The sequence below is a fragment of the Acanthopagrus latus genome, chromosome 13 (assembly GCF_904848185.1).
Source record: "Acanthopagrus latus isolate v.2019 chromosome 13, fAcaLat1.1, whole genome shotgun sequence".
In the NCBI taxonomy this organism is placed as follows: domain Eukaryota; kingdom Metazoa; phylum Chordata; class Actinopteri; order Spariformes; family Sparidae; genus Acanthopagrus; species Acanthopagrus latus.
In genome coordinates this window covers 14,645,687-14,668,727 of record NC_051051.1, presented here as the reverse complement: position 1 = coordinate 14,668,727, position 23,041 = coordinate 14,645,687, and the positions used below count along the sequence as shown (strand labels likewise).

The window sequence follows — 23,041 nt, the reverse complement described above, 5'->3', positions numbered from 1 at the left end:
TAAGAACAACATGAACCAAATCTGATTTTACAAAGTGTGAAGAGGAAGCAGCCAATCCAAACCAGAGAGTATCAAGTCAAAACAAGAGCAAAACGGCAGCTGAGGCTATTAAAGGAAGTGTGAAAGCCTTGTCCTGTAAGGCTTCTGTGTCAGGTTAGATATGGTATTAGAAATTAATTCTGTTCCAGACTCTTAATTAAAATACATATGCCATGCATAGCAGTTTAAGGAAAAGAAGATTTATGTCCAGATAATATTATATGGAGTGTTTTAAACAGCCAAAATAGAGCATGGCTAAAGCCAGTTCGTTTATCAGTGATTGCATATAAGCTGATGTGTACATTAACACGCATAACAATAAAGTAAGCTTTGTCTTGTCATACCGGAACAGAAAACAGTCGCCATAAAAGCGTTGGACTTCACGAGGCACTCGGAATTCTTTGCTCGCTGGATATAACGCGAATTATCTTGACAATGACACTCTTTGTTCAGGCCCGGCGGTGCCATCCTGCCCTCTGCTGGAGAACATTTTGTACTGCACAGTCCAGTTCCTGGTTGATGGGATAACACGCTTTCGGTGACTCTTGGCTCATCACGCAACATCAACTTTTGAAAGCATGTAATGAGTAGGTTTTTTAGTTGGCCGAAGAGACATTAAGCGAAAATAACATTGAAAGTCAACTGTGTCGGTTGCAGTTTTTGCCTCAGGCATGATTCTGTAGACTCTCCTGCAGGTTTTCTCACAGTAGGCTTGCCAGCTTGCAACCGCCAGCTAAGCTAGCTAGCGTGCTAGCTAGCTACATTGCAGTCCAAAATGACTGACTGCTGCGCCGCAGCGAACTGTGATTACAAGCAAGAGGAATCCGAAAACTCCACTCCACTTTTCAGCTTTCCTCTGGATCCGGAGCGGTAAGAGTTTTGCTTATTTCATTGAGGCGTGAGTCAAGAATGAGCCACATAGCATGCAAAATGAATGTGTTAGCTATCCACTGTTAGCACTGGCGTTAGCGCATCATGTTGGCTAACAGTGACACAACTCTGTCGAAAATGGCGCAGACTAACGTTACTCTTGGAAGAAAAGTCCGTGTGAAATACACTCCGTCCACTCATTCATGCTCGGAGACGGGCGGTTACATGTAACATTGGCTCTATCCGTCTATCTTGTGTGTTCAGCCATCCCGCAAACGGAGGGAAACGATAGTTAAAAACTTTTTGTGCTGTAATTTAAATCGCCATCGGTACACGACACCTACCGTTTCGATGGTGCGGCAGCGTTAGTGGAGGGACTGACGTTAGCTTAGCAAAACGAACATGCCACCCATTGGCGATGCTGTTCGGCGTCATTGTAACCATTGTTCACCAAACTGCTTAAATTACAGGCGTTCTGCAGCGCAGGTCCTTGGGAACAATATAAATGGGAAACTTGTAGCGTGTGCGTAGTTAGAACAGGTGATGTCCCTGCGAACAAACAGCAGTCTAGCGCCTCCCTTCCTCCTGCTGTTACCTCTCCTCTGACACTGCTTGATCGCTGTGAGACTCCTGTGGTGTTGTGCACAAACATTAGTGTCATCTTGCTTATAAACAGTTCAGCAGAATTAACTCATGATAAGATGACAAGCGTAGTTAGAATGGCCGAATCACGATGCGTTTTGGACAGTAAATATAGCCCTCAAGTCAGGAAAATCTGGACATATTTAATGATAAAATAATAACAATAACTTTATTTATATCTCACTTATCTAAACAAGGTTGTTTAGGTATATAACAGGTTAAAATAAGCTTCACAGAATACAGCAGAGTAAAACAAAATTAAGTATATAGGCCACCAAGATGAGAACAGATAAAAAGTAAAACACACTGTTGTAGAATTTATAGATCAGTCATCAGAAAGGCTTTCCTACAGAAATCTATTTTTATTGACTAGCCAGCCTGCTCTTGTTGGGCAGGGAAGTCTAGAGCCTTTAAGCTCTGATGGCAGAAGCCTGGTCACCCTTGATCTCCAGCATTTGGCCTGGGTGCCTCTAGCCAAGGGTGGGCTGGATGAGCTTAGGTGGCCGATGGTGCTGTAATGTAATGCCTTAAAAGTTGTTAAAAGACAGTGAAATTTAGCTGGCAGATGTGTCCAGCCCTGCAATGACTTTGTGTTTTTTTTGTTTTTTGTTTTTTGCTGTTTTGCTCTGTGTGCTTGTATGCATCGATAAATTCAGCTGACCAAAAGCAGTATTGAGAGAGAATTAATGTAAAAGTATAGCGAAAGATGGAATGAAAGTGAAACCGATAAATACGGCTTTAGTCAGCAATCAGGGGCGACTTTGTTCTTTCTTTTTTTTTTTTTTAACTAGCCAAGTGTGTCAGTGGGTGTGCCAAACCCATGTAATTGTTGCAGACATAACCACCTGTAGTTGCACGAGTCGCCATGAGTCCTTCACAAAGTCCAACTTTCATCATCCACACCCTTGTATAGGTAACAAAGAGAGACGGGCAAGGTCTGATATTTCAAGTCACTATACATCTGCTCACATATGGACAATACGAATGTGATTAAGACCTGTAACTTGCTACAGATTGTTACGTGGAGCCCCGTTAAACAGCCTGGGTTAAAACGTTTAAATGAAACAAGAGGATTTTGTGCTTAGAGACAGACATGACTAATAAATAGGCTAATCAGCCTATTAATGAAATGATGAAAGGTTCAGAATGAGTCTGTTAAAGGGCTGCAGTTGGCCCACAGGCCTCCAGTAGATTAGGTCTGTTGTGGCATGTGGACCTAATTGACTATGGTGGCAGTAATACAAAGAGTCACAGGGATTACCCATGTTAAACTGGTGCATCACAGTGCATCACAGTGCAGTGTATATGAAGTGGATGTTTCAAGTGTCCGCCTCACACTTTTATTTGCTAAGGATTGAACAAGGATTGGCTTCCAAAACATTTGTCATGTCATGAATCATGCTTGTAGGCCCGCCTCTCAAAGTCCGATTATCTGTGATCTGGGTGAAAATTTACACCCGCAGTGAATGTGAAAACAGCCTTCTAGTGTCTCTGCACATACATCATTCTGCACTGTGTAGCTCAAACATTCAGCTGTAGGAGCAAGAGGAAAAACACATTTTTGACTTGTTTGGGGGGTGGGGGTGGGGGGGCTTGAATTCTGAAAATAAAAGATTGATGTGCAGGAGCATTTGGGCTAATGGTAATGTATTCAGTAAGTCTATGGTTGTAACCCCAACCATGTCTGTCTGCTTCTGTATTTTTCAGCTGCAAACAATGGCTGACCAACTGTTGTCGTCCAGATTTGGCATCAGAACCTCCAGAACACTTGCATATGCAGTACAGACTTTGTGCAAAGCACTTTGAGCCTTCTATGATCTCTCATCAGGTAAGAAGCAATTCTGTTGCCCATTATTATTAGAAATGCATCTGAGCGATCCATGAATCAATATAATGCAATCCAGCAAATGTTGAACTCCACTCTGGTACAGTGTCAACAAAGACTGTACATTCAAAGTTACAGCATGAAATAGGCATGTAACTCACGATATCAGGACAATTTTGGTCGTCTTTGCTGCCCCATATGATTATGTAGATTGGGTTGAAGAATGGCACCAACCACCTTTTGAAAACACATCTAAATCACACTGGTTAATTAGACCATTTTTTGTTCATGAAAAAAATGGGTTGCCAATGTTTTTTTTTGTATTTTTCAATATCATATGATCTAAAGTTGTTGTTGGGAAATCCCCTGTTTCAAGTAGGATACTGAGGATAAGCATACAGTTGTGATCTACTGCTTTCTGTTTTTCAGAGCGCCTCCACTTGTGTCTTAAGGGAAGATGCTGTTCCAACAATATTTGACTGTACAATGCCTGTGAATAATCAATCAGGCTGCACCAGGAAACGTGCAAGGGATCCTGTAAGTGTTTCATTCAATGTTAAAAAGATATTCAGCTTTTCCATCACACATTAAAAGATTGAATGCAAATCTGTAACCATCTTTTTCATCTACCTAGTCGGAAGAGGAGCCGACTTCTGTGAAGAAAACAAAAGGTACAGTAACTGCTTCAATTCATTCTTTAAACATCCCCTTATTTAAACCCCTTGAGTTTTAATTAAAATGTGTTAGCCACAGTTGGAAATGATCTCAAATCATCTCAACCTATAAATCGTTTTTTTTTCCCTCTCCCATCAGAAAACATAACAACAGCAGAATTCCCTGAAGAGATCAGAGAACTGTCTGGAGAGAACAGTGCAATGTCTGAATTGCGACACGAGAACCAAACCCAAGAGGATATAGCCAACTACAAAGCAAAAGAGACTTTGAAAGTTTACTTCAAGGAAATCCTTGCACTGACTGGATTCAGCATCAATGGTGCAAACATCAACACTGATGAGCCGATTGGAGGTTCAAGAGGCCAGCAGGCCCTCAATCGTATCTGTGTGGAGAAAATTGACAAGAAAGAGATCCTCCAGTTCAGTGAAGACCTCATGCGGGAGGAGATCCAGAACAGCCTCAGACTGGCTAGATTCTTCTCCGTTTTGCTTCAAGATGTGACAAATATCGAGGGAAAGCAGCAGATCCCAGTTTTCATCAGGTCCGTCACGGTAGATGGGTTCCCACAAAAGCACCTCATTGGGTTCTTACCGTGCGACATGGATGCAGAAAATCTGTTTTACATGCTTGTCTCAGAGCTGCGAAATAGGTGGGGGCTGAGGATGGAGCACTGCAGAGGACTGACATATCTCGTTACAGGCAGTATGTGTCAGAAAATGCGAGACCTTACCTGCAGGATTCTGCAGGAGTTTCCTCAAGTAGTCCTGTCACCAAGTGACCCATATGCCTTCAACATATGGATTATTCGCTGCATGCCTGTGCCCTCTATTCAAAGTGTTGCAGACACTGTAGAGGAGGTGGCCTCATTACTCAGGAGAGCGCCAGAGCTGTTCAGAAGATTGGAGGGAAAGATCCAGCTGACATACGGGCATGTAAAAGGGGAGGCAGAAAGGATCAAGGCAGCTGTCAGTGAGAATTGGGAATATGGCACTGATGCCTTCCAGACCATGTTGGATATTCTGGAGCCATTCCTGAACTGCATCAATGAGATGATATCAAAGGTAGATGAAGATACTGCCGAGCAGATGGCCAAGCTCAAGCCAGTTTTGAAGAATTTCAATTTCATCATCACACTTGTTGTTCTGAAGAACACCCTCTGTTGTGTGAGCATACTCAACTCGAGTCTCAGGGGAATAATTAGCATCAGCAGTACTTTGCAGTACACAATCTCCAATGCCTTAAAACTGGTGAGCAAATACCAACAGGAGCTCGCAATATTCCACAGGAAGTGGATCTCAGATGCAGTCGGCAGAGCAAAGAAGCTGGGAGTGGAGGTGACTAAACCAGAGATAGACCAAGAAGACCCAACCGAAACGCCACTGGATGACTTTTACAGAGAAACTCTAAGCCGGCCAATCTTGCAGTATCTTGTTGCAGAGGTGAAGAGAGTATTCAGCACCGAGATGGTGAGGATTCTCCGATGGCTCTCGCTAGTGCCATCTTACATGGCCGACCACAATTTCAGCATTCGCAGGGATAAAGTAGCCGATGCCAACTTGAACAACCTTGCAAGGCCTGACACATTCTATGAAGAGCTTGGTTCTTGGGAAGTGAAATGGAGGCATGCAAGCAAGCGCAGGATCCTACCAACCACAGTGTTCGCCACACTGAAGATCCCTGATATTGGCTTCTACCCGAATGTCCAGAGCTTGCTGAGGGTGTTGGGCACTGTCCCATGTGTAAATGCAGAGGCAGATGTGTATGGCCAATACCATATGGTACTAGAGCGTTGCCATGCCTACCTGAGTGGCACACCAGAGGACCAAAGACAATGCAGGATGGCATATGTCTACGTGAACCAAGATGTGCACTTCAATGTTGAACAAATGGTGGACTCGTATGTCCAGAAGCATCCAGACATCCTGAAGTTACTGCAAGTTGTGAGTAGATTTTCATAAGCAAAGTACTATTGTCTGTCTGTTAAAATTGCCATGTCCTCTCTACTGGCAAAACAACTATTCTAACTAGAAAAATGACTTTCTGTGTGTTACAGGATGATGACACAAAGGAGAAGCCTCCCAAAGGTGACTTGACTTAGAAATAATTTACTTTTTGAGCATGCTGCATCTTTGAACTACATGGCTAGTCTGTCTCATAAATGTAAAAAAAATACATTGAGAATGTTATTCTCATAAAAGTGCTGTAGAAATTATGATGCACAGCACACACAATGATGGCCACATTTAAAAATAATAAACATTGAAATTAAGTGACTATTAGACTTGAGTCTCAATGTCCTGCAAGTTGAATATTTTCTTTAAACTGCAATTTTAAATATGCAGTTGTTTATTTGCTGATTTTCTAAAAACTTAAAACGCAATTGACAAGATTACTTTCACCTCTCATTTTAGTGACAACCCATGGGAACCATGCTGAAAAGGACACCGAAGAAGAAATACAACTTCTTAACCTAGAGATGGATGCTGAAAGGCTTGTGGAGATGAAGTGTGCAGAGACTGATAGAGAAGCTCTTAAATCTGCATTGCAGGCCGCAGTGACGGCTGCATACAGCAGTAAAAGCAGGCAACATAGTGATGGCTCTGCTCAGGATGGAGAGGTCGAGTACGTGACCAAGTCTGAAATGAAAGAAGTACTCACTGTGTGCGAGAATGCAGTCAGGGAGGGCATCCTCATGGAAGTGGGGACTTCGTTCTTTTCCTTGTTCATTGATCGTGTCGTGAAGCTGGGGGAGAAAGACTGTCTCCCACTTTTCCTTCGGTTTGTGGACAGCTTTGATGTGATGCGATTGGAGTTGATGGGATTCCTTGAGGCAGATCTTGATTGCGATGCCATGGTACAACGTCTCCAGGAAATAGTAACAGTTGAGTGGCGTCTTGATTTTAATAACTGCAGGGGTCAAGCATACCTAGGCTCTGGCGATGTTTCGTACAAGCTGAAAGCCTTTGCCTGCAAGGTCCAGGAGAAGTATCCTCTTGCTATAAGCACACACTGCTCCTCCTACTCCTTCAACACATGGTGGTCAAAATCCATCCCAGTGCCTGCTGTTAAGAGAGCCCTGGATACATTTGAAGAGGTTTTGATGTTTTTTGGCAGCAGCACTGCTCTACAAAAACAGCTAGACCATGTAATAGCCTTTGGTCTGAGAGAGAGCTATGAAAAGGTCCAAGAGTATCAGGGGAAGTACTGTGCCATTTGGCAAGAGAAGCACGACTCTTACGAGGTGTTTGTGCAGATGCTCGAGACCCTCGTTGAATGTCTGGAGAAAGTAAAGAACAACCCACAGAGATGGAAGGCCTTTGTGTCTGAACAAGCTGGGGCACTCCTCTGCAAGGTGATGGAATTTGATTTCATCATCGCTATGGTCGTCTTGAAGAATGCAGCGTCCTTCACCAGAGAGCTGAGCGCAGGTCTTCAGAAGGACCACTTCAGTGCTGCATCCCAGCTATGCCAGATCACTGGTATTGTAGCCACTCTGAACCGAGTAAAAACAAACATGAAGGTGTTTCACCAGAACTGGTTTGACGAGGCCTGTGCAATTGCACAGAGTCTAAGAGTGCAGATTGAAGTGCCTGAAAACTCATTGCCAAGAGATGGCATGATAAAGCCTGTCGGTTTTTACAAAGATGGCTTAAGTGTGCCCCTAATCGATAACCTTATCAATGCGGTGAAGGATCATTTTTCAGAAGACCACAAAGAGGCTCTCAACTTCCTCTCGCTAGTTCCGTGCTCAGTCACAGTGAGTTACATGTTTGAGAGCTTGAAGTCCAAACCACCTCTCTACAGCAGTGATCTTCCTGATTCTGACAACTTCTTCACAGAGCTGTGCTGTTGGAGAGTAACATGGAAGACCAAAGTTGCATCCGTGACCATACCAGGATCAATATTTCACACACTGCGTCTGCCGCTCATGCAGTACTTTGGGAACATCAATGTGCTGCTGAGAATTATGTCTGTGCTACCCAGCACAGCGCTGGAGGACTGTGGTGTCGTGATGCGCCACAAGAAGTTCCAGGAGTACTTGAGAAATACAAATCCCAAAGACAGGTCCCCATGCTTGGCTATGCTGCAAGTGGGCACGGACTTCAGCCGAGACCTGGACCACATGGTGACCCAGTGTTTGAAGGTCACTCCACAAGCCCTGGAGGGTATCTGTCTGGTATGTGTTTGCATTCTTTAAAGGAACAAGCAACCCAAAAATTAGAATTCAGTTGCTGTCTACTCACCCTCATGCCCATGGAAAGTCTGAGGAAGTTTCGTAATCTGCAAAAAAAAACATTTCACAGCAAAACATTATTGGAGCATTCTCCTCCATAACTGAAGATGCTGGGGACTTGATCTAAAATGTAAAATTTTTTTTAAAAAAGAATACAATGGGGCTATATAGCCCTGAGATCCCAAATAACTTTGCATAGATATATTATTTAGCTGCTAAACTGAAAGCATTACTGTGTTGTTGTGAAGCTCCAGAAATGTTTTGTTGGCTATTAAGCATCACCCAACCTTCCATCTTTTTTGGGTGAAGTTGTGCAATGACCGTTGCATTTCTAGTGTATTCTTATTGAGTGTCTAACTAATTTTCTTTACGTGGTATGTTTACAGGACAAGGAAGCCAAAAGCTTTAACAGGAATTCTGAAAATAATATGGAAGGTATGGTTGTTAAGTCAATACCCAGTTATTAAAAGTTTGTTGTTTTTTTCTCCATAATATTATAAATGTGATAACCTCTTTGATGTTTTCTGCTTTTTTCTCCCTGTCATATATAGTTGATTCCATCAAAGAAGAAACTGAAGAGCCTAACATTCAGCAGTCTCCCGGCAAGATTGATGACCAAGATCTTAAACCAGCAGATGAGAATGGTCACACAGGAGATAATCGTCAAAGCTTGGCGACAGTATTCAGACTGGCTGCACTACTGGGGAAAAAGAATAGTAGTTTGTCTGACCTCCCTGAAGAGGAGAGAGAGCATTTCCACCAGGAGCTCAGCATGTGCCACTGGTTTGGAAGTCAGAGCAAATGCACACCTTGTATAGGTGACGATGAAACGGTGAACCTCCTCATAAATGGAATCAGAGATGTCATACTCAAGGAAATACAGGAATCGCCATTCTTCTCACTCATCACAGACAAACCTGTGAAAATCGCGGACAAGACCCACCTGCCTGTTTTTGTCAGGTACGTTGGAGAATCTGCCCCAAAAGTCGAGCTCATGGGTTTCCTGTCTTTTGGAGAGAACTGTCACGTTGATACACAAGCGAATAACCTCGCAAAGATTCTCACTGAAGACTGGGGCTTACCACTGTCCCAGTGTCGTGGACAAGCATTCATGCACTTGGGCTCAGGTTACCAAAGCCTGAAGAAAATGTCTTTGGATTTCCTCAAGAGCTATCCACTCGCTGTTGTAACACCCAGTGAGTCTTGCGGCCTTGCCCATTGGCTGGCAGGAAGTGTGCCTTGCCCTTCAGTAGCCAAGATGCTGGATATCACGGAAGATCTGTTGCTGTTCTTTGATGAATCTCCCTGTCTGGAGGGACAGCTTGCACAGGCTGTGGATGGGCTTTTGAATATGCCAAGAGAGGCCCTGGAAGAAATGCCAGAAACGTGTTGCTCGAAGTGGAGAAAGAGAGAGGACTTCTTCGACATACTCGTTGACACGTTGGAGGGCATCCTCAGCTGTCTAGATGCTGTCAGCTCCAGTACCGTTGGTTCCAAGTCAATGCATGCACAAGTTCTCTCAACAGCTTTGAGAAATATGGATTTCATTGTCACCCTTGTGATTCTGAAGAATGCCTGCGCTCCTCTTCGTAACTGTAGCACTGTCTTCCGCTGTGGAAACCCTGCTGACATTCTCTGCGAAGTGGAAAAAATCCCCTCGATCATAGAGACTCTTAACAAGATGTTAGAAAATGTGAGCACTGTTCACTCCTCTTGGTTTGAGCAGGCCTTCCAGCTAGCAACCAGGGTAGCTCCCGAGCAAATTTGCTTCTCGGAGGAAGCCAACAACTATGAATCTCCAGAAGTCTATTACAGAGAAAATCTGAGCGTTCCTCTCCTCAAAAGTCTCGTTGATGAAATGAAGTACAGCTTCTCAGACAGCCACTTGAAGGCCCTTTCAGTTCTGTCGTTGCTGCCCTCCTGCAATCCCATTCTGTCTGAGTCCACTGACAAACCATTCAGCCTCTACCTTGCAGATCTTCCTGAGCCCGAAGCCGCCGAGCAGGAAATCAACGCCTGGGCCTCTGTCTGGAGAGAGAAGGACCAGGATGTTTCTCCTCCAACATCGATCGCTGAAACATTAGTCCATCCTGAGTCAAAGAGCCACCCAACTGTTACCTTACTGCTGAGGCTAGTAGCCGTCCTGCCGAGCGTCAGTATGGAGTGCGACCTGATGAAGACCACTCTCAATTCCATGAGGGATCTGTTGAAAAACACTGTATGCAAAGGCAGCAGAATGGACCGTGTGATGCTCCTCTCGCACTGCACAACACTGCAGAGACTGCCGGATGTCATTGAGAAGTGTATGGAGATTGATCCAGAGAGCAGTCAATGCCTTTCCCAGGTAACTTAAAATCATTTTAAGTAAATAGATTATTGTTGGATAAAAAAATAAAAAATACCATGTTTTTACAGCCATTCTAATCACTGCTACGTTTTGTTTTGGGTTTTTTTTAATTTTAGGTGATGGGAACCTTACAAAGACAAAAGTTGGACAGTGGTAAGCACATAAGGCAACGTGATTTAAAAATACCACTGTCTTTTATTCTAATTATGATAAGAAAAAAATAACCAGATATTTAGGTAGTGTTGTATGTGTGACATTCACATTTTTTTTTTAATTATTATTCAAATCAGGAGGCACTGAAGTAAAACCAGCAGCACCAGAATCGCATGCCTCCAGTGTAGCAGACAAGCCCGCTGATGGTAATGCGACGCAGGACGTTGCTCCAGGACCAAGAAAAGCAGTTTCGTTCTATGAGCCACAGCTTCGTGAAGAAATCCTCAAGGAACTCTGGGACTCTCAGTTCTTCACAATTATTACTGAACAAGCTGTTGAAATTGACGGTGAGCTCTATGTGCCATTGTGCATCAGGTACCTAAACAAAGAGGACATCCAGTGTGAGGAAACACTGGCTTTCATCCCTTTTGTTGAAGACTCGACTGTCCTTGTAGATGCTATCGAGACTGCCCTGTCTGAGAAGTGGGGGCTCAACATGGAGTACTGTAGAGGACAGGCCTTGTTGAGTGTTGGTAAAGTAAGAGCTCAGATGAGGGCTGTCAGTTCAGCTATAGCTAAGAAATACCCCCAGGCTGTAAGAACCGTCAGCTCTGCCTTGTCTCTTAATGTGTGGCTGGCTAGATCCTCTACTGCTGAAGAAGCAGGGGGTGGAGCAGTTCTCATAAGCAAAATACTACATTGGCTCACAGAGGATGCAGAACGCCAGAACAAACTGGAAGACATGATCATTCATGTGTTTCAGCACGATGAAGTAAGGGGCAATGAGCTGAGGGACAAACTCATCAAGAACTGGGAGAAGAGTCATGACATGCACGAGGTGATGGTAGAGATTTTAGAAGCTGTCATGCTGTGTTTGAATGAGCTGAAGGGGGAGGGAAGTACCTCAGACCAGCAGCAGGCATCGCAGTTCTTCGATGCCATCAGGAACTTTGAGTTCATCCTGTCAACTGTGGTGCAGAAGAACATCTTGAGTGTAACTCAGAAGCTTAGTCAGGCTCTTCAGGGTAAACCCTTAGATATGTTACTCGCTGTGAATAATTTGCCTGATCTCAAAGCATCCCTCAGTAAACTTGAGAGCGATGTTGACACCCATCACAAGTCCTGGTTTGAGGAAGCTGTTGCACTTGCCTCTAAACTCCATGTAACAATGTTGCATTCAGTGCTTCTGGAGCCGTTGAGTGATTTCTACAAAGAATCAGTAAGCATGAAAGTTGTAGAGCACTCGAAAGCAGAAATTGATGACCTCTTCACAGAGAAGGTATTGGATACCTTGAGGTGTCTGGAGATTGTGCCTTACGCAATGTCCAAAGTAGAAACCAGCATTCTTAGTGGTCTTGTGTTCAGACTGTACAAGGAGGACTTGCCAGATCAGGCCTCCCTTCACAGTGAGATGAAATCGTGGAAGGAGAAATGGTTGGATCCCCTGGCAGGCTATCTCCCAACTACTGTGCTCGATACGCTCAAGACGTCACAGATAAGAAGTTTTAGCAACATTGAAACTCTCCTCAGACTCCAAGTGATCTTGCCGTTTTCAAGGAGGGAGAGCAACTTCAGGCAGGGAAAAAGAAGCTTACAGGAGTTCATGCTGCAGGAAAAGCGATCCCTCACTGAGCTACATTCTCTGTAAGAGTTGCAGGTCTTCCGTCACGGCTAGCAAATGTGAGCAATGCATTGGAGATGTCACCGCCACCACCATACTTAAGAACTAATGTGTCTCAATCCTAATAGAGGTCTCATGTTCTGGACAATTTCTGTGTACATTATTGATCTAAATTCTTTGAAATTTCCTTTTGTTGTTATCCTGCAAACCAAGCCCTATGTTATGTTATGTTTTTGTTTTTTTTTTATTCTGTAGTTTGTACAGTTGTACTACCCAATGGGACCAATGTCTTGGCAAAAAAAACAACAAGCTCCACTGAAGGTTATCAATGCGTGTGTGCCTTGATGCAGAACTAATATTTCACCCCATGTATCATGATAATACAGATGTTGAAAAATGTCCCATTGGCGTTGACTGACTTCTGTACAGCTGTCATGAATCATAATTATGAAATTGCACCCTTACCTTTCCTGGGCACAAATAGAAATGGTTAGTTCCATCACGTCTTCTGATGATTTTCCCCCATGTTTCCTGTCTCTCTGCAGGAATGAATTTGCTGTAAACGTATCTTTGAAAGAATGTTTCCTTAATAGGAAATCCTTCATATATATTTGTCAAAAAAAGTAATAAAATGTTCCAAAAATCAGGTTTGGCTTTTATGTTTCTTTTTTTCGCCCCCAAGGTAGATTTGCAGTCAGTTTATGTGTCGTTCAGCCTGTAGTCATGTCTCTAAGTGGACACAAGATGGTGCAGTTAGGCTGTAGTTTATGAAGTGTCACTCTATATGTTAATAGACCTTAAGTTGTAACACTGTTTTTTTCTGAAACTTCAATCATGTCACCTGGATGGATGGTATTTATAAGAGGTCACTCCACTTTGAAATACAGTCTGTTACTGAATACAGAAAACATGGCAGTTGCTGAAATTGGTAACATAAAGAGTACAAATCAAATCAAATTTGAATAGGTATGGATAACTTCATGAGCAAACACTGAAAATACTGCAATTTAGATTAAAAAACTGGATGTAGTAGAAAAATTTACTTTGCAAGGAAGATAGGGAAAATACAAATATTTATTCAAATATTTTATCATGAATAAATCAAAAGATTTTCAATGCATTTTACATTATCAGCATATGTGGTTGATAAAATCCAACTGCCAAGACAAAAACAGCACTAAGGGGAAAGTAGTCGTACTGTGTGTATTGCACAACATATGAGATACTGTTTCTTTTGTATACATGTATTTTCTGCTGTTGTTTTTAATCAGAGGCAACATTAAGATTTTGCTCCAGTAAAAGCAAAGCGGAGCACTGTAAGTAACCACCTATGTTTCATGAGTTAAAGGCCAAAATTTCCACATATTTTAAAGACATTGGAATATAAAATCAAGTTATCCATGGTAATGTAACCATAACCTAAATACACATTTTTTCAAATTTAACGTGGGTTGATTATAGTTGGAAAGATGTGAAAAAAAAACAGCAAGAAGAACCTGTTGATATTTTTTTTCACGCAGTGAAGGTGGAAAGGTTTGCAAACACGCTGTCAAATTTGGCCTTTTAATGGTTCAGTCCTCTATGTTTAAGTGAATTCAGAATACAGGCTATCAGTGTTAATGATTGGTGACTGAAAATAGGCAGTTCACCCTGTAGTTTAGGTCATGATGTATTGTGTAAAAAAAAAAAAAAAAAAAATCTTGTATGATTCACCAACTGATCAACAAGGATGTGGTTTTATAGGGAGGCTTGTTTGTTTGGTCATGTAATCGCTGTATTATCGGCCGGTACCTGGCAAATATTTGTTTTACAATTATGGTTTGTCCTCATCTGAAGGTGCCTGCAGTGCTGGGTTTGTGAGACGGACAGGGTTGGCTGGTATTTGGTAGTAATGCAAATCATCGCTTTCGGGCTCCATTGTGACCACTGTGGTTTGGTTAATATGTAATTTCAATGAACAAATGTATTCAGCGGGTCTGCCGTAAGAGAGCGCCGGCGTGTCCCTTCTTGTCAATTATTTGCTATGAATTCCAGTCTGGTTTCTAAAGCCTTTGTGGGAGGAATTTCAATAACACGCAGCTACTGAACTGACAATTAGAAAAGCAAGGTACTGTAGCTGTACCTTAGATTTCTGTTGAATCTCTTTGCTGGTTCATTCCCGTTTTCTTCACTGCTGAAAGCGGCATTAACTGAGCAAAGCTACGCTGACAGAACACCCCAGGGCCTATTTAAGTGACAAGTTTAAATTAAAGACATGATCCCAAAAGGACTGTTAAATTTCTTTCTTGGACAAGGCTGACGTGCTTCTGTAATATGAAATATATTAAGAATCCTACAGGTTTCATAAAACAAAGACTGGATGCCACTTTTAAAACCCTACCACACACACACATTTTGTGTTTGTTGACATGACGCCAGCTTATCTTTAACACTGCTAACCCCACTGAGTGTGCTTTTTTTTTCTTTTCTTTTTTTTTTTTAAAAGAGACATGTATTCTTCCTGTGAGCTGTAACAGCAGATGCCTCCCTGACAAAGCCCCGATTGTTGGTGCTCAGCTCAGTGTGAAAGGAGCATCTCCGTGTCCCCCGCTCAGCTGCTGAGCAAACGGATCTGTCTCCGCTGTGGGCCGCCGGCAGCGGCGTTCAAGGGCCTCACTGCCGCCATGTGCGGCACAGGAGCATGCCGGCATCCATGGCCCCATAACCCCACATCCTCACTTTCTGCCACGAGCGATGTATACCTCCGCTACAAGTCCCCTTTTATTTATTTACACTTTGGGAAGCAGAAGTGGACGTTGTTCCAGTTCGAATCTCAGGTGTAGCCTGTGTGTTTGAGCATGAAGAACACATCCTCCATCTTTAAGCAAAACAAGGTATTGCCATAATTGACCCGTGCACCAGGTTTCCTGCTGGAAGTCAAGGTTCTGCACTGATGTAAGACCCATGGCACTCTCTAATCATGTCCATACACAGCCAGGATTTAACTACACTCTGGAGGGGAAGACAGAGGGCTTAAGTGGATTTTATTTCAAGGTTCCGTTTTCAGGGAAAATTGGCAGCAGAGGCCCGAATTCAGATCCTCCTCATACTACCGGCAAAACTTTTGGTTTTAATTATTCAGATGGCAGCTTGTTGATTGTACTCTTAAAGAACACTTCATTCTTACCCGCCAGTGTAAAGCTACGGGATTTAAAACTGCAAGTTGCTGTGAAGGACTGGTGAGACTAAATATGGCAATTCATTCAAACACGTGACTCTCTACTTTGACTCCTTGTGTTGTAAACTTTACACAGAGTTGAAAAGAACTTAGCGAGCCATGGTTGTATCCTTCCTTTAAACATTTCAACTCCAGAACTGTTCGGCTCTTTGGCAGCTCGGCCTTATTATGTCTATATCACAGTAGCACGATGACTCTTAAGGATGTGGACGAGACCACAATGCAGCAAATGCATTCATAATTCCTGCTCTTTACCTTTTTTGATAGAGGTATTTTGTATTTTTCAGTTATACTGATATTATGATTATCTTGCAATTAATGTATTATTGCAGACTGGCTGTCAGGGGCAATTCTTCATATGGACAATATGGGCAGCCACCCAGGGCAGCATTTGTGGAGGGGCAGCATGAGAACCTGCAAAAAAAAAAAAAAAAACACTTTTCATTTGTCTGCATTCATTTCATCCATTTTTTGTATTGGTCATTTTACACATCAAGTCAATTATGTCATTTTGCCAGGTGGCCCGATCTGGCAAGTGGCCGCTAAGGTGAGGCTCCCCCAGGGCGCCATGCGAGCTAGGACCGCCACTGCTGGCTGTATCCCGCATCGTATCGTATCATGGGTTACTGTGTGATTCCCTTTGTGTAGGAGATAGTCCAATCATGAGGCACTTAATGCAGTTTATTCAATGACTGCGCATGAGTTTTAGTTGATTGTCTTAAATTACTCCTGTCAAAATAGCTCTCAGCACCCTTCCGTTGACTTGTGCAAGTTCGCAATTTGTCTGATCCTGACACGTTTTCACAGCACAACGGTCTGTCAATCGCTTTTGTAATCCTAAAGGAATTGAGCTTTGATCGTTTATGTATGAAAAAAAAATGTTCCGGTGCTCTCACGCGTTCGCCAGCCACAATCTAAATTTTAAAAAAAAGGGCTAAATTCACGAGAACCAGATGGATCCTAACAGTTTATCTATCGTGCTGTTTGGAGGCCCCTCGGCAGGGCCTGGTGCCTGTCCTCCCGATTCCTCAATCGCTCCTCGGCTTCGTGTTTACCAGGAGGTGCGAGCAGGAGAGACGTCTGTGAACGGAAGGGGCGCCCCCAAGGCTCTGCTGAAGCCATCACCCCACCCACGTGGTTCCCCTCACCCACCTCTGCCCTCGACACCTTGTGCGCCTTTTCAGCGACACCTCTTCAGACGCAGCTGATACGGCCTCATCCACTGTGATGATGAAGGGCCTGTGCGAGAAGCCTCTGCCCGGCTTGACTCTGGAGTAAATGTCTCTTTTTTTTACAGGCCAAGCCAAAAAACAAAACTTAGCTACATGCATTAATTTCCAAGTGATGTATAGCCCGGTTTTAATTCATGACTCGATCCAGATGCACCGCGGTGATGCGATGTCATGAGACAAATCCCGCAGCTGCTCCGTAGACAGTAAATAACTTAAGTAAATCCCGCGACATTATAGTGGATTATAGACATATCTTTTAATTTACAGCAGTGAGTGTTTCTTGACATCAAAATATAACTCACCTGGATGGGTAGACGTCCAGTTCTCCCTTGATTCAGTCATTAATTCTGCGCTGAGGAAACAAATCAAAATCACGTCAGCTGATGAAATCATCACTTGATATTTAGGTGACATGGATTGTGTTGAAACAACTTTACCGCATTTCCCTTTTAAAGTGTGTTTGGTTGCACTGAGTGGACCAATTTATGATGCTCGGGTGATATGACAGGAATGGACTGTGCTTCCTTTAACCCCCCAACCTTGCTCAAAACCGGGACAACCGCGGTATCTTTGGTTTATCGGGAATCATCCTCCAGTGCCGGTTAACTTCACAAACGCACAGCTCACGGTGTAAGTGTACCGCGGCGTCCCGGAGGACCACATGACGTGTTCAAAGGTGCCACCCATCTGTCACTTGAAAGAGCTCGGTCCTCATATCACAATAGAGACAGAGGTCATAAACAAATGGTCCATCACGAGAGATGTGGGTCCAGTCAGACAGACTGGACGGAGCTTGTTGTCTCGGCGGCGATGCCCCGCTGTGAGCTGCGGCAGCCTTCACAGGAGGGACACCAGAGACTGATGTGATTTTCACATGGCTGATCCGGAGCCGACACGGTCCCTCTGTTGGAACTACTGCTGGTGACACACGATGTTCTCGTTATTTATCAGTAATCAGCTGGCAGCAGAGCCCTGCACCCTTCAGTGTTTGGTCGGCGATAAGAAGTAAAAAAAAAAGAATTTAAAAAAAGGAATACCAACCGTTACGGACACGGTTCACTGTTTTTTCTTTCCATTTGAAAATTCCCTTTCAAGCTCCCTGCTTTATTGCTTTTTAAGATGGCTGTTAATCAAACTCCTGCTTCTCATTTCGATTGGAGATTTATTTACGGTCCGGCAGATTTGGTTTAGAGGAAAGGAGCGCACCTCATCAGAGAGCTGAACCTTTTATCGTTTATCTTTGAGGTCTGCATAATTCAGCCCTTTTAACAAAATAAAAGAGACAAGACTTTTTTTTTTTTTTTTTTTCAAAAAAACATAATAGTGTACTTATGTGACTCTTTTTTTCCGAATTGTGTAATGAGGGTTTGGCAATCAAACTGAATTATGCTGTGAACATTTTCTTCATGCTTCTTTCCGCTCCCTTTTTATCCACTACAGAAAAGAAGTTTACTTCAAGTTCATTTTAAGTTGAAGTACACTTTATGCAACAAGCACACCGTTATCAGTGTATTAAGTGTGTAACTTCAATATGGCTTTGGACTAGTCTCCCTCTACGTAGACTTTAAGTGTGAGAATGGTGAACTTTGAGGACACAGTTAGTTTACATTTATGTTTTTGTGTGTGTGTGTGTGTGTGTGTGTGTGTGTGTGTGTGTTGCAACAATGCCATGACCTATAAACTACGTGACCTTACAGGCACTGGTTACACACATTACTTCTGGCCCTCTGTTCAGTTTATGAAAGTATACAAAATTGACTTAGAGATCATTTTAGTTCACTATATTTCTTGCTGCGTCTCTAGTTTATGAAAAAAAAAGTATTCTTCAGGTGTAGGAGTGGTGAACTTTGAGCACACAACTAGTTAACGTCTAAGTTATATTTATTCTGCACTGCACTACTATACTATAATGACATTACAGGTACTGGTTATGCAGTTCACTCCTCGTCACTCCTTCCTAGTTCTGTTTTTGTAAGAGCACACAGCAAGTTTGCATTGACATCATTTTATACTTCAAGTGTGTATTTGCAGTAAGATATCATTTTGATAAGTATATATTTGATAAGAACATAAATCTGCAAAAAAAAGGGTTCAGGGTTGATGTTGTTTTTTTGTTATTTTTATTATTGTTATGATTTTCTTTGTTTTTCCTCATCTTGGAACATTTCTTACAAGACGAGGAAAGACAGTTTAATTTACTGGTACATTTGCAGTGCTCACTGGAGCCCAGTTTGGTTTTAATTGTATCTTGAGGGGAGCATGGGAGTATTTTCCAGGGGCATAATAGTAACTCTGCACCCATTCAGGCTCTGATCCTCCTGGGTGAAAGTTGAGTGTCCTTAATTCCCCCCCCGGGTGATTCACCAGATTTGTGATATTGGCTCCATCCCCTTTGAGATTTGAAGGACAATGGCTCAGTGCTGTGAGCCCGAGGACTCATTCCTCACAAACGTTAACACTGTACCCCCCTCCCCCCCCCGGGGTTGGTTCCCTCCATTCGGTCAGTTTGGAAATTGCAAATTTGTCTTTTTTTAACTGTGACGATATTTTTGCAACACATGGTTTGTGATACACAGTTTGCACACGCAGGTTTTCCCACAAAAAAGTAAATAAATTACAGGTCTGTCCTTTAACTTTTTTTTTTTTTTTTGACATATTTCAGCGGGACTCTGATATCACACCATCTCGGGGATCCATCTAGATTACTGATTTGTAACCCCTTTGAAAACAAACTTCCAGCTCCGACTCGAGCCGCATCTGGATTACATGATGGTGCGTTTGCCGGTAATCCCACCCTGTCAAAAGCTGATTGTTTTCCCGGTTAAAAGGACAATGTAACTGTAACGCTATCTCTGTAAAGCCGGCTCCGATCGCACACGTGGGACATTTATCAAACCCTGTGTCTGCGTCCGCCCCCTATACGTGACACATGACTTATTTCATTATCATCAACTCCAGCGGCTCACAGATCTGCCCCCCCCCCCGCCTTCCTCGCAAAGGTGTCTTCCCCCCACTCTCTGTGTTGCTTGGCAGGTGAGACACGAAGATCAAGGGGGCTGCGTGTTGATCCTAGCTCAGGAATGGCGAGCCAGAGTGTAAAAAAAAAAAGAAAAAAAAAAAAAGAAAGTGTCTCTGTAGACGGGCCCGGTCCTGCTGGAGGCTCCACACCACTCCCACACAACGCTCCCGACCTGTGCCCATTCACAGTTAACTGCCATGTGAAACACGTGGAGCCTCTCTGGAACCGCGATCGCAGCACCCACTGTAAATGAGACCAATACTGTGGTTAAAAGAAAAAAAATAAAAAAATAAAAAAATAAAGGTTGCCGTGGACCCTGTTTGGCAAACAGATTTAGACACCGGATCCGGGTGTTCCCAGGAGGACGAGGGCCTGTTGTGGTCTGTAAACGTGTCTGCTCCAGAGACAGCATGACAACACCTGATCTGCCGGTCCCCGCGGAGCACTACAGGCCCAGCCGTGTTAGCTATACCAGTTGCAAGGTCAAGGTCTGGACAACAGCTTCACTCTTGCCTTTGTGTGAGCACTGGATTCTCAGGGAAACTATACGTTGCTTTTCCCACAGCTGGCTCCGCTGCGGCGTATCGCTTACAGTGCTTAATATTTGAGGAAATCAGCCCGTGCAGGAGAAACGCCGTGTAACTTAAGGAAGGTTTTATTTAAGAAACGTTAAAGGGCACACCCGTGTGCTGGGTAGCATGTGAATACCACAATGTCATGTCACATCACATTACTATGTATTGTAACCATTATAAAATAGGTTTCAAAGTGTCACGTTGCACTCAGGGCATCGTGTACGTTTCAAATTAAAATCACGCCAATGTCAAATTCACTTTTTGCTCTTGGAGACATTTATCATGGAGGTCAATGGGTTACACAGGAGAGAGCCGGGCAGGCGTTCCACAGCCGAGTGCTTGTTGAATTTTAGTTGTCGTTTTTGTTAGTTTGAGCGCAAAAGAGACGCCCGGGTGTAAAACATTGTTTCTCAATGGATTCAGATGAAAAACATGAGACAGGGCGGCATTCAGTAATTGCAGCAGAATGATTCAATTATTCAGTGCTTCTCCACGGGGCCGCACATTTCAAATCAACAGATGCAGAGCATATTTCGCTAAATGTCAGGGTTTGGAACACTTTTGACACTTCTTCTATGCGTGTATCTTTTTCCATTTTAAGAATGAAATACACTCACATAACCTATTATTGTCGAGCAACAGCATGTTTAGTGTTACTTAATTGCAGCGCGACGGTAAAACCAAATTTACTACACCATTATTTTGGCGGTGTTTCTCCAGTGCGATGTGTCAAAGGACTATTTCTAAAATAAAAATGCAACTCCTTACATGATTTTCTTTTCTGTAGAACTATCAGACGTGGATGTCCATCAGTGGCTGCAACATCAGCACCTTGTATTGGAATATATATATATCTATATCTATATCTATCTATCTATATATATATATATATATATATATATATAGTTTTTGTGAGCTTAAATTTTAAAATCCCCTTACAGCCCTTACAGAATGAAGAACTAGAGGAGGTCAATGATTTCAAGTTTTTCTGAATAATCTTGGATCCACAACTTAAATTTTGATAAACATGTATTTCATATTGTATGACAGCATGGGCTGGAGCATCACCGTCACACTGTCAGACATATGACATCTTTACATGATCAGTCATTGGACATGAATGGACAGAAAAGCCTGTGCGGTGGCATCAGAGTCAGCTACTGAACAATCTACTAAGCTTTGAGAGCTGTACTCCTTTGTCTTTTTGAATACATTATATATATATATATATATATATATATATATATATATATATATATATATATATATATATATATATATAGACAGGTCAGTAACAGGGTAACTCGGGGCACAGCGAATAGCGATTGTGAAATACCACATTGCAAAAAAACTGTTCTCCGTAAAGGGCTGTCAACTCAATGGAAATCAGACTAATTCCAGATATATAATCACTCACACCAATGGTTAATCACCCAGAGCTGTACCCATGGTAAGCTCATTGTACTTCTCATGTAGGTTATATGTGGTAATGACATGTTGCAACAGAAAGCTGTGTGTTTCATTTACTCTGTTGTACATGTAAGAGCTCAGCACGGCACAGCAGTTCAAACAAGAAATAATATAAACTGTCTGTGCAGCACATGAGTTTCACACTACATGTATTTACCCTGCGTTACCACCATTAAAGGGGCACTATGTAGTTTTGGGGAAGAAATTCAAACTCAGAATTTTAATAATTACTATATCAATGAGGTTATAATACAAACTCATGTTTTGTGTTTTCCATAACTGAATAAACAAGCTGTTCTCTGAGGAAAAAAAGGTCCCAGGACACTGTTTGATGCAAGAAAGGTGGCAGGGTCCGCCAAGTATGAACAAGGGTAAAACAGTATGAAATTGTCCCTTAAGGTCAGTTTGTTTATTCTGTCATGAAAATAAAGAATCTGCCTATCTCGTGTGCTTACGCAACAAATCCACTTACGGCGCCTCGCCCCCAAAAACTCTCATACCTTCGAATAAAATCCAATAATCGTAATAAAACAAATTCCAATCCAAAAGACACAGTCCACGTGAGCACTTCTTATGTCTTATTTATTTCTTTTTCCGGAGCCTCTTTATCCAACACTTAATCTAATATTTTATGTCCGTGTCACATCCCGTAGAGTGAGCGGCCGGTCACATGGAACCACGGGCTCCTGTTAAGCGTAATGATAAGGTCACACTACACAGCGTCCATTGAGAGCTGGAGGAATTTTAATAGCATTTCATGGGGGTTTGATACCAGGGCAGCTATATAAAAAATAAAAAATGTATTTAAAAAATAAATAAATAAATAAATAAAAAACTGTGCCGCATTCATGATCACAGACACACTGTAACTCACTTCACCTCCCTGTGGGAATATTACAGGACTATAGCTCGGTACCCTCCCTCCCTCCCTCCCTCTCTCTCTCTCTCTCTCTCTCCCTCCCTCCCTCCCAGTCTCTGTCTGTGTCTCTCTATCGGCAGTGCCTCGCAGGAAGAGTGTCCGAGCACAGCTGTGCACTGGTCCGGCGCGCTTTTTTCTTATGCTAATGCTGGTCTGACATCAGCAGTGAGATCAAAAGCAGGCAGGGGTACTTTAGAGCCGAG

At 42.8% G+C, this 23,041-nt stretch overlaps 1 protein-coding gene across 1 annotated transcript; it reads left to right on the top strand.

Annotated features, from left to right (window-relative positions):
- The first annotated feature begins 513 nt into the window (after positions 1-513).
- si:dkey-250d21.1 lies at positions 514-13,052 on the top strand. Its single transcript, XM_037120509.1, has 11 exons — positions 514-909; positions 3,259-3,379; positions 3,806-3,913; positions 4,011-4,047; positions 4,190-5,991; positions 6,105-6,135; positions 6,463-8,228; positions 8,672-8,720; positions 8,837-10,629; positions 10,749-10,785; positions 10,923-13,052. Exons 1-11 carry the CDS (start codon positions 815-817, stop codon positions 12,431-12,433), a joined length of 7,350 nt encoding a protein of 2,449 aa, XP_036976404.1. The 5' UTR covers positions 514-814; the 3' UTR covers positions 12,434-13,052.
- Positions 13,053-23,041: the final 9,989 nt, after the last annotated feature.